This window comes from Sminthopsis crassicaudata, chromosome 1 (genome assembly GCF_048593235.1).
Source record: "Sminthopsis crassicaudata isolate SCR6 chromosome 1, ASM4859323v1, whole genome shotgun sequence".
In the NCBI taxonomy this organism is placed as follows: Eukaryota; Metazoa; Chordata; class Mammalia; order Dasyuromorphia; family Dasyuridae; genus Sminthopsis; species Sminthopsis crassicaudata.
This window is the reverse complement of record NC_133617.1, coordinates 557,517,408-557,530,373: the sequence shown is the minus strand read 5'-3', so window position 1 is coordinate 557,530,373 and position 12,966 is coordinate 557,517,408. Positions and strand designations below refer to the sequence as shown.

The 12,966-nt window shown below is 34.9% G+C and overlaps 1 protein-coding gene across 12 annotated transcripts in view; it reads right to left on the bottom strand.

The window, feature by feature from the left end:
* Window positions 1-7,097: 7,097 nt before the first annotated feature.
* The window catches only part of ARB2A (ARB2 cotranscriptional regulator A), a 575,039-nt gene continuing 569,170 nt past the window's right edge, over window positions 7,098-12,966 (bottom strand). For all 12 annotated transcript variants that reach the window (XM_074282097.1, XM_074282092.1, XM_074282101.1 and 9 more), the window contains one exon: window positions 7,098-7,434. In XM_074282097.1, the coding sequence (XP_074138198.1) occupies window positions 7,292-7,434 (143 nt within the window). In that variant the 3' untranslated portion in view covers window positions 7,098-7,291. The remainder of the gene's footprint in view (window positions 7,435-12,966) is intronic.

Here is a 12,966-nt window from a genome sequence, read left to right as displayed (position 1 = left end):
TACTTTTTTCCAGACACAAGGGGATTAGGTAGCACTTGAGCAAAAAAGAAATGGAATGATAAAAGAAGAAAACCCAATCCTTTAGGGTGCAGGGTCAATCTCCTCATGCACAGAATTTAGTGGAAAATAATTCGGATTTTTCTTTCTCCCTCCCCAAAAAACAGAAATCTAAGATGGTTGTGTGTGCTTGGGAGAGAGAGGGAAGAGTTCCATTATTGTTCTCATATAGGACAAAAGCTAAGGAAATAAAGGAACTATATTTAGCTTGTAAACATTTTCTATCGGTTTTTCTATAAAGACTTATTACCCTTTTAAAAAGAGAGAATAGCTCAGTTTTGAATATTAACTAAGAAAACAAATAGGCACAAAGACACTGCTTATTTACACACCGCCCCCTCCCCATCAATTTATTACATTTGTTAAATATTAACTTTTTTTTTTCAATTTTACAGGTATACTTTGAAGGAATTTTCATTAAAAGGAGTGAAAAACCTTCCGACCAAACTCCTTTCCATTTATTGGAAGGTGAAAGGAATGGGTAAGGGTATTTGGTAGATGATTTAAAAAAAAATACACAGGGGAGGTGAGATAATGTGTTCTGGCATGAAAGTTGTAAAAAAGCAGGGACTTAACATTTTCAGAACTGAAGAAAAGACACTTCTAATTTTTCTTTGAACAAAAACTTTGTTCAGTTTAAAAGAGGTAAGACTTTCTTCCTCTTCCCCTTTGCTTCTCTCCCTCTCTCTCCCCACCCCCTGCTTTTTAGCTCACAGTTCCATAGCACTTGAAGTTGCACAAATGGTTTCTCTCAACAGCCCTGTGAGATAGTGCAAGTATTATGCCCAAGAGTAAACTGAGGAAGTAAGTGATTCACCTGAAGTTAAACAGGTAGTGGGTCACCTTTACAAGCACCAGTGAGTGATTTTTCCTCCCCTATGAAGCTACCTTCTTTAAAATAATAGAAAGGTCTAAGGAATTTCAGATCCTTTTCTAAAGTTCTCTCATCTTCATATGAAGAACTTCACAAGTACACAAATTTTAAATTTCTTCTTAATTTGCCATTGACAATCAATTGGTTGATACACAAACTACTGATGAAAAATTAGGATGCCAACTATTTTAAGCAAAAGAATATACCAATGTTAAATGAAATTCACAAATTCTTTTTGGTAATTGGTGATACATGTATTATGAAAGATAAAAATGAATTCTTCAAACACCAGAAATACATATCTTCTAGGATTTCACTAACATCCTTTGTGTGAGCTTTTATGTGCTGGCTATTGTAATCCAAATTGGCAGCTTGCCTACAAATAAAAATATCAGTAGTTAAAATAGCTTTCTAAAAAATGAAATAAAACCAATTGCACACACATTCATTTTCTATAAACAGAGACTTTTCAAGTATTTATGAAGCGAAGGGAATTTTTTGGTACTCTGCACAATATATTTGGTAAGTTGAAAAATGATGGCCATGCAATAATTATATAGTAAAAATATCATTATTAAATAATGTTTTGTTTATATATGTTGACAATGTATATTCACAAAATGCATGTCTTTTGTTTAAATGTATACGTGTATACATGAGTATTATGCACAGATATGAATATAAGTGGGTAAAGATATACCACAAAAATACAAGGGTCTATGAAATGATAGGGCAATTAAATACCTCCCTCCAATTCCTCCAGGAATTAAAACAGGAATAAAACTTTAGATTCACTTATAACTTGTGATGACTTTTTGTTTACCAACATTTTGAAAAGCACTTTTTCCACTATAGACATGATGTACAGTATTTATAATGTAAAATTTCATTGCTGTGCTTCTTAAGTCACTTTGAAGTGATGCTAATGCCTGCCTCTAAGATCCAAATCTACATGTTAATCTCTGGTTTTGCCTTCAAACAGAATTCAGTTACAAAGAACTTGGAAAGATTGTGAATCTATTCAAGAGAAGAAAACTCTTAAATTTTCTGAAGAGTAAAAACTCCCCAAGAAACTTCATATAGCTTCTTAGATTTTGCTTAGCATACGTGATAAAACATTGATTGTCACAGTTTGGTGACCCATGAAATTTGGGGGTTAGTTTTCTCTTCAGACCAGAGCATATAATTATGCAAATAAAAGAGCTGTCACTGATCTAGTGAAATACTCACAAACACATGCAATCTGAAATTGGACAGAAAAGTGAAAATGGTTGTTGGTGATACTATGGTGCCATGGATGTTGTGGGGGAGAGGGCAAGTTTCTTACCGAATTCCTTATTGAAGGTGCACAATATGTAAATTAAAGGTATACCTATGATTAGTGAATGTATATTACAATATACACATGTGCATGCATGTGTGCGTGTTGACAGTTATCTTTTCATTTAAGTTCTTTGCAGTATTACAGTGTGATGCAAAGTATAGTGAATCTTTATTTTGCAGCTTCCCATAAAAATTCAGAAAGATCATGGAAGGAAAAATATACAAAACCCTTTTAAAATTTAGACCTATAAAACTCAAAAGTCAAAATTTCTTTTTTAAAGGATTTGCATTGGGTAGAAGGCATAATGGGTTAAAGTATGGCCACTCATCTATCTCATCTAGCATTTAACACCTAATATGTAATATTTTGAAATTTAAAACTTAATGGTTTCTTTTATGATTTGTATTGCTCTAAGATTTTTGTGCCAGAAATTAACAAGAGTTCTTTATATCTAATCTATTTCTTTGGCACTGAAGCCCCCCAAACAGAGATACCATTCTACATACAGACTATTGCATAATTTCAGATGTCATGGAGAGACCTACTGATGAAATCTGAGAAGGCTCATATCAGACCACTCACTGCTAAAGACATCACTGCATAAAAGATCAGTGGTGTGAAACTTTAAAAACATCGATCCAAATGAATCAATTAAATCAACATTCATCCCTCCTAAGTGTGTGGTTTAAGACTATCATTGTTGCATTTTTTTATATTACATAGATATCAGAATAAATGGTGGAATGCTTTGATAGCTACTTCTCAAATCACTGTTAATTGACTTTGTGTTACTTTACTCTTTTCAATGTTTTCTACTTAGTGTACATTCTTTGTTAGTATAGTATATGACACTTGCATTGCTTTAAATCTAAAACTATATAACAAAGCTGATGCTTTAGGTAGGGTGGCTGTGAAGTGTTGATTAAAACTCCTTTCTTCAAACTGATCTTTTTTTTGAGATTAATAGAATATTAACTAAAAAAATAAACAATTCAAAAGCCTGCCATTCAATTACCCCATACAAGGAAGGAAAGGGGAAAAGAAAGAAGAAGGGAGGAAAAAAGGGAAGGAGGAAATGATTTTATTTTTAAAGTGAAAGGCTCCCAAGATTGATTTTGTTATTGCACCTTACCAATAAATCTTATTAATAATAACCACCATCAATAACCTTTCTTTTGCCATCCATTTACATTCAACAATAAACATTTTTTCCCACACATTTGATTAAAGAAGCCTTCTTCAAAGGTGTAGGGAAACTTTGAGAAATATTGGGAATTTACTGTCTGATTTAGAATACTATTTTTCATCTTTGGGGAATTAAGGAGAGATGCAGGAGTTTGTCCAGAAAAACTTGAATAGTAACAGCAGACAGCCATTTAATTGGTTTGGGATCTTGCATATTTCAATGAATATCAAAAAACTTTATATCTTCAGTGACCTCATGTAACATTCATTAACTATAATCATTAATATTACTAACATTAATAAAAAGAAATATATCTTGCCATGTGAAGTTCTTCCAGGAGTGACAGATTATCCAAAGAAGAGAGCAAAACACTCCAAAAGTAAAAATGCAAAGAAACACTACGTAATACTGTAGGTTATGATTTCATAATATAACATTAATGTCTTAACTTTTTTTTATTATTCCCAAAGATATTTTCAGTGCATATAGTAAAACCACATTTAGAAGTTTTAAATCAAGCAGCATCTAATTTATAAGGCAAATTGGTATATTGTTTTAAAATTCCCAGATACGTAAACTACATAAAGATATTTTAGTCATACAAAACTATTTATTTTTTAAAGATGTTGTGAAGGCTCCAGAGCAAATAATCATCAGTGATTTTAGTTACCAATTCAACAGAACAAAAAAGAGTGGCAATATTTGAAATATGTATTTGTGTGGATGTGCATATATTACATATGTATATGCATATATTTATATATAAGTTCTTATTTATTAACTTCTACGGAAGTAGTAAACAAGCAGAACATAAGGAATATATCATTGAACATGGAAGGGGAACCCCTTTATTTTGGAAACATTTGCAGAATTATATAATTCATAGGCAATGCCCTTGCTTTACAGCTCTTTGTATAAGCAATAAGTCAGCAGAGATCAGAGCATGAGAAAACTGAGAAAATTAACACAATTAAAGGCATAAGTGTATTTCCATTAAAAATTGTAAAGATGTACTAAATTTCAGGGTCAGACACGCTGAGAGAATCACAAAACCATTATATGCTTTCTTAGTTTCAACACACAGGATCTAACAATTCCTATTTTTTCATAATGTTAGTCTTTGAACTGAGTATATAACTAATGATATAAAGACCACATTTTAAGTTTAAATTCTTTCCCACTTAAACATTCAATTAACAAAATCCAAAGAAGGGAAGATTTAAACGTTGAAACAGATATTTGACCCAGGCAGGAGGGAATAACTGGATCATAGATTTGGGATAAAAAAAAAAAAGTGAACAATATTATCACATTTATATCATCACAAACTCATAATCAACAAGTTAGTAAGTTTAGTCTATTCAGATGCTTCATTTCCTCTTCAAGTCTCTAACCCCGACCTACTTAAAGAAACAAAAGTTTTCAAATAGCTCTCCTTGGATATTGAAAAGCTCCAACATATCCCAAGGTTTTACAACCTTCAAGGCAATTATGCAGTGATTGGCTCCAGTTCCAAGTCAAAAGGAAGGTGAGAATGAAGAAGAGCAGGACAAGAGTGATTAGGATGATATACTGATACTCTTCCCTAATTTGGTTGCCAAGAACTTTCAGAATTTAGCATCCCACAAGTTTTATTTAAGGAAAAAAAAAGATATAAAATCACATGTTTCTGTGAATATTTTCATATGTTGAAAAAGTAGCACAGTCCAAAACATTTTAAAAAATATATTCAGTTTATATTAACTTTTAAAATCATCTCACTAAAGGATGCCATCATTTTCTGGAGTTCATCCACTAGCTCTAAAAACTGGGAATTATCAGATAAAAAGGGTCAACACATCACAGACCAATGTGTTGGATACTGTTGGGCAGTATGTTTTGAAGCTACACAGCAGTTGGATAAAACATCGTTTTGATTTTCCTCCGTTTTGTCTTTGCTCTAATAACATCAGAGGATATGCAGACAGGACCACTGAAGAAAAGATCACTTTAATTTGCCATCATCAAAACCATAAGAATTAATTAGTGCACGTGCATTCCAGACACGGTATCAGACATTAGCCTTTCAAAATTTGCTGATATGAGCACATAATGTATGATTCCAATTGATTTTTTTTTTTTACCCAACTAGGTCTTATGACATTTGGGGTATGCTTCATTATGTCATCAAATAAGACAGATATTTCTATTGTAGCATATTTTTAAAAGAATGACAAAATATTAAAAGTATCCTTCATCAAAACTATCTTCATTAAGAGTATAAATGGATCTTTCATTTAGGTAATGGAGCTTTTTACAACAATTATAAACTCAACATGTTAAAATGTAATATTTGAATCAAAATTATCAGAAAAATCTTGATTTATTTTAGTTCTGGTATGGCACAGTGTTATAAAGATCTCATCTGGATCTGATTACAGAGCAATTGAAATTTTAGAGAAGATCCTCAAAAAGCAAGTGCAGATCTAAAAATACTATTGGATCAAGAAGAGAAAATCTTTCATTCAAACTCTTCACTTTTCAGTCAGAGCCCTATTCTTTAATCCTAAATAGACTAAAAGAATAGTGCTAGCCTCATATAGTCCTATAAAAGGAAAAGAATTTGGTGCACAGATTTTTGATGCCATTCAAAAATCCTATCTCAAAGAAGTCAGATGCATCTGTTCCATGAAAGTTCAAAACAAACTATTTCTTTTAGGATTAAAAACTTCCAACAAAGTGAACTTTAAAAAGTGAAACTCCAGTGCATAACCTAAATTATAATTTAATTAAACCTATTATATCTAAAAAAGGGTAAATATTTTAATAAGTAGACATGTTTCATGAGAAAATGGGAACAAAAATGCATATGTACATATACATATAAATATATATATGTGTGTGTGTCTATCTATACACACATACACATCCCAAGAATTATTCATTTGTTTTGCTTTACATTTCAAATTTTCTCTTTTCCTTACTTCTCTATCCAGACTTGATTGAAATTTTATTTATTTTCAAGTCCATAGTTATTCTAATACAATAAAGTGGGTTTAGAAATTGATAGATCTTTCTCTAGTCTCTTAAAGAAAAACAGATTTTTAATGTTTTTTTTAGAGGGTGTAGTTTACACTTATAAATCTATATAACTGTAAAGCATTTGTGCTATTAACTTAAGGTTTAGGATCATTCCCAAAGTAAAATCAGTAACCTGTTGTCAGAAATATTTAAAGAAATTATATATGAAGAAAAATCTACCTCAAGTTTTAAGTTTATAAAAAAGTTTGCGTCCAAAAGAAAAAAAGTGAAATATGTTATATAGATGTATACACATACACATTATGTGCACACACACACACACACACACACACACACACACACACATATATATATATATATATATATATATATATTTTTTTTTTTTTTTTTTTTTTTTTTCCAAAGCAGCAGAAAATACTGCAGGCAATAGGACCACGAAGAAACTGTTAAGCTCTGCCATCAACTCAGTGCAGGTCTATGTCAGGGCAATTAGAGCTGCACCATGCTGCACTGTGCAGTACCGCTGTCAGCCTTAATCTGCGCACTGATGGGCAGCACGAAATCCAAGCTACAGCCCACAGGAAGCACAACCAGTGAACCCATATTGCTTTGACAGTTGCACTCATCTAGAAATAATGCAAAACGCTATTTAGATGTATACATCACGACCCTGTGCTCTGGGAAGAAAACAATCTAATGAGGGGCTGGGAGTCTGCTTGCCGAAAATAAGCAGTTAAGGGACGCCTGTGTGAGCTCGCGGGTGTGTTTGCGGGTGTACGTGGTTGTATGCACGGATGTATGTGTTTGTGTGTCCTCTCTCTTTCTCTTCTTAAATCTCTTCGTGTTTTATCCGGTGGGAGCGCCGAGTTAGAGCTGCTTTGAGTGAACTGTTCTTTGCTTCTGAAGCTTCAGTAAAGAATTTGAAAATAGATGGGAGACTCTTCCACGAAGTAAGCTCGTGTCGTTCAGTACCTGCAAGAGACAAAGATTTTGGTTACGGTCAGTTCCTGGGGTATGAATTTACAAAGAAAAAGAAAAAAAAAAATTTTTTTAAGCCACCAAAGAGTGGCGGAGGGGCGGGGAGAAGGCTCTGAGAACAGCAGCTCCAGCGCTGGTGGCTGGCAAGTGAGCCCACCCCAGAGGAAGCGACGTGTTCGTCCTCCCGGTGCCCAGCGGGTTACGTACTTAGGGCCAAAGCTGCGCGGAGTTGCCTCCCCCTAATCCTTGCCAGCAGCTGGGAGCCCCCATTTCCCCTCCCCCAGCTACTGGCCGCAGAGCAGGCCCTCCCGGGGTAGGCACCTCCCTCCTCACCCGCCCCTTCCCAACTGCCCGCCCTGTCACGGGAGGGGAGACCACCCGGAAAGGAAGGTCAGGGTTTCTGAACACCGACGAAATCCTACATACTTCATCGTACGGCAAACCACCCCTTTGGTATGAGAGTAGGTGAAGAAGGATTGCACCTTCAAAGCCGAGACCAGCTCCACACCCACAAAAAGCACAAATTCCTGAAGATTCGGTCAACTGGATCTCCTGGGGAGAAGTTACAGTTTGTACCAAAATGAGGGGCTCGAAGAGACCAATGAGGAGGAGCCTGGGCGGGTGGGGTGGGGTGGCTGTTTAGGACTTGGCATGGAGGAGGGGAGAAGGACCTTGCCACACCCGAGGGCGGCTCCTTGTGTTGCAACAGTTCCGGATACTTCGGCCCGCCAGCTAGTCAGTTCATCAGCAGGTCCACCCTGGCCCCCGGCTTCACCCTAATTCTCCACAACGGGCTCGGAGGTGGCTCGAGGATGGGGGCAGGACAGTCCTTCACCCCGATCCACCCCCTAAGGCCAATCAAGCGGCTAGGCGGGAAGGAAAACTCACTGGCTGCTTGGAAATATTTCATCTCACCTCTGGCTCGCCTCTGCTGGGGACCGGTTTCTCCGGCAGGCGGGAACTAGACTCCCTCCGCCCTTCCTAAGCACCAGAGGTATTCCCGTACTTCCCAAGGAGAAAAACGACAATTGTCGCTTTTTTTTTTTTTTTTTTTTTGGTGAAAAAAGGACAGTTCTCGCCTGAGAGTCTCTGAGCTCGGCTACAGAGGGGACTTCCACTCGAATTCTAACTATTCTCTTTTGCATTAAGTACGGACTTTATAGGAAAGAAAGCGGACGAAGAGCTGGCTCTACTGGAGCCCACACCTCGGTCTGTACTCAGTGACTGAATCGACAACTTATTCACAGGGTCAAGTTTTCGTTAAGTTGTTTCCCAACCCGCCACTAAATCAACTAGTTTATCTTTTCTTTCGTTTCTCTTCTTCTCTCCTTCCTTCCTTCCTTCCCTCCCTCCCTCTTCCTTCTTTATCTCCCTCCCTTCTTCGTCGTCCTCCTCTTTTTTCCTCCTCCTCCTCTTCCTTCTCTTCCTCCTCCTTTTCCTCTTCCCTCAATTTAGGAAAGCTATATTTGTCGGGACTTAAGGGTTTTTTACTTTTTACTTTTTTAATTTCAACTCCCTCTTCCTTTTGTCTTTAATTGAAGTACAATCATATTATGAATACTTTTTCAATCATATGCACCATGAACCACACATAGGCAGGAAATATCTAGGAAAGGGAAGTATTTTATCAAGATTATCACCTGATAAAATTCAAGTAATTTTGATGGATTATATTAATTTATCTACTTTAGCATCTTAGCAGTAATTTACCTACATCACCTTAGCAGAAATCCCATAACTACTTGGCAAATTTGTTTTATTAAAACAATAAAAATAATTTAAAACACTTTCTCATAGAGATAATGAGTGAATGCCTTTGAAAGAGTTTAAATCTCCTCCGAGATAACCCAATTATTCAGAGATGCTGCCTGGAAGTCTCCAGATTCAGGGCTTCTGTTTGATACTTTAACATTGTTAATGATAATTCTTTAGTCTGTAATAGTAGGTCATTGCTATGGTTACTCTACAATGGTGCAACACTTTGCTTTCCCCTCAGCTATTCGCTGAGACCCGGTAACCACATTTGTTGCCTAGCAACAGTTTTGTGACAGTATCACAATCTGGGAGTTACAACAATAAGGATGTGATGGCTTCGGTTGGCCACAAAGCAGAAAGCTACAGTCTGTGAATATGACTTAGCTGTGGGAGTTAGGCCCTATTGTAATAAGTATAGAGCCAAAAACCTTAACTTTTCACTGTTAACCTACATAAATGTTTTATAACTTATTCACCACCGCTGGACCCTTCCTTTAATGAAACTGAACTGAAACTGAAAACTTCTTACAACTCCCAGATGGCTTCAAAAAAATATTTACCAACACTAGAATATATACTGGACATTTCTGGCTTTACCTGCTCATTTTGGGCAAATCTTTACAGTGTCAAGGGGTGGAAGGCCACTAAAGTAGGGATACTTATCCAGGCAAATCCAGATGTACCCGTTTGAATTTGGGTGAACTACAAATCATTATCTTGTCTGACTTTTTTTCTATTGTATCTGAAAATTGAACTGAATGGTTTTTGTTTCTTGTTTTTGCTTGAAATTTTTTCTACTATATCTGAAATTGAACTGACCAGAATCTTTCTCTGGTATATGTAACGATTACAGAACATATAAAAATGGCTTTTCCCATCATATATCAATTTTAGCACTATTTAGCAGACAGCCTTTTCCAAAACCAAGGCAATTCTGTAATTGCCTAATTTTAACACAAGACATAACCAGAAAGAGTCTGATTTCTGGATTGGTCTACAAATATCTATGTCTCTATGTCTATTTCTATAGCACCCATCATCTTAGTTCCATTCATGTTACACATTGTTTCAGACAACTGAACAATTAACTTCTGTTCTAGGCCTTGATTTAGATGAATACATACTACAATAGCAGCTACTAATTGCATTTACCATATTAAAAGATTTTAAAATCTATTATATTTTTCCTCTTTGTGAAAACCCATTCTTAAATTAGTATGGGGTGTGTGTGTGTGGGGGGAGAGATCCCAAACACAATAAGCTAAAGAAAATAGATGTTAATTGTCTTCTTCCTTTCCTATTTCTCTTCTCTTAGTCACATTTGGCATTTTTTCCCTATAATGATCATACTCACCACCCACTAGTGTTATCAAGACTATGATCGATTTGTGAGTTTTCTTAGAGCTATCCTTCTGTACTTCCTCCCCTTGAAAACCAATTCAAGCTTTGAATCTAGAGGGACCTCACAAGTCAATGGTCTAAAACAATTTTAACTCCCTCTTTATTTTTCCTTTCCCAGTGACAATCTTTCTGAAGGATGGACAATTTCCCTGGTGATAAGATCACTACAAAGGTTGTTTTGTTTAAGGTTATGATAACTCTTTGCTTGATTAGTACTGGGCTGAAAAGACAAGCTCCTTACATAGCTGAGTGTCTGCATTGGACCTTAACGTTTACTTTTGCAATTTAAGGGTATAAAGAATGAGAATGTCTGTTTCTGTTAGAGGCAGGAAATTGCTAGGAGTAAGAGGAAATATTGAGTCTAGAAGTGACACTGAATTATAGAGAGTATAAGCTGATTCTCATTAATGGAATGATAACATAAAGATGTATAGAGGGAAGAAAGTTGTTTCTTTTCACTTTTTTGGCATTGGCTATTTACATAACATAAGATTAAATATCTATAGGGATTGCACATGCACATATTTCAAGAACATACATTTTTTTAAACCATGTTAGAAAATTGAGGCAGAAGTTGAGCAAAAATATTTATATATTAAGTACCATAAAGGAAGAAAAAGACTTTTTGAACTGACAAGAAAATTTTAAAACAAAATATGAATCTGCCAATTGGAAATATTAACAAATGAAAATTTTTAGATCAGTTTTCCAGAACAATTAAAGAAATTAGCAACCAAAATTTAAATTTTCTCAAAAATATCTAAATATCATATTTTGAAATTCAAAACTATCCCCTAACTGGGTGATGATATAAGATAGAATGTTCAAACTAATCAAAAGACTGGTAACTTACTAATATAGAGCAATGGTATATGAAATAAGTGGGAAACCTTGTCTATTATCAATTAACTGAGACAATATAAACTGAAAATCAGGAGAGCTAATTCTTGTTCCATCACTATCTTATTCACAACCACTAATAGCTTCTTTATTTAAAGACTAATATTACTCCCCACTTACCCACCTGATATTTCCCTTGATTCCAATGGGCCTCCCACTTAGGAGGAAAAGAAGGCTTCTTTCACCATGCAGAGATACCTCCTGAGCCCCCTATTATCTTCCTTTACCTTTTCAGGTTAACATTTGGACTGATAATGATCTGCCTTCTTGTTTCACAAGAAGTTTAATCTATAAAATAAGGTTAGTAACCCAATATTCTATGAAAAACTGTTTCTTTAAAAATTTAATGAACACAGAGAACTAAAAAGTCACTTTAACTATTGCTTTCTGCTTTCTACCCAGGATTATAAATGAGAAAAAAAAAGTTTTTCATTTTGCTTTACTCTTTAAATAGTACTCTTTGGTAAAAATATATTTAACAGTAAAACAAAAAAAAATAAAAATGAGAAAGAAAAAAAGGGATGCAACTTTATTTGATCAATTTGGGTTTTGTCCCTTTTAGTCTTTCATTTGTTTATTTAAATTAATTATCCACCCTTAGAACAATTTTGAATTCACAAAAGAACAAAAAATAAATATTAATTTGAAGAAAAAAGGTTTGTTTTTTAAAGCCCCAGACACTAAGCAAATATATAACAATTTTAAAAGTCCAATCTATAGAACTTGAGGAGGCAAAAATTCATGATTTTTGCCTCTTCTGTCTCATTTGCTGTTAGGATGAATAGAATCAGGAATTAGATGAAATTTGGTAGTAATGGGGTATATTTCTGCTCTCAAGACAGTGCTGTGGAACTTAGCCTAGCTTCACAACAGGTATCCATTGCTTTATGTCCTCTGTGTTCTAGCAGCAGCTGTATAGTTCTTTTTCTGTCTAGTAGAGCCTCTGGCAGTTCTGATCCCTTTAGTCCATGTCAAGGAAGCAGTAGCTCTTCAATCCTATACTAACACTGGTCAATTTGCAAGAATATTTAATATAACTAGAATTTATTGAGTTTCTATTTTATGGCTAATTCTGATTTAAATATGTTATGGTTTAAAAAAATTTTACATGTTCTGGTTTAAAATATCAAAAGTGGGGGGGGGGAAGGGAACACCTATATGGTCCTGAAGTCAGGACAACTTGAATTCAAATTTGGCCTCAAACACAACACTGAAACTGTGTTAGCAATGTGACCCTGAACAAGTCACTTAACCCCAATTGCCTCAGAACCTCCCAAATAAATAAAATTAAAAGCTCAAAACCTGTTTTAAAAAATAAAACAAAATTTCAAAAGCACAGAAAGCTGGCATGATGCCAAAAAAGTTTTCAACACTTTAAAATTTAAAAAAGAATCTATAATTCTGCAAGACACAATGAAATAAATAAAATGCACATTTTTCTTAGAATATTGCTAAAACATATCAGCTAGA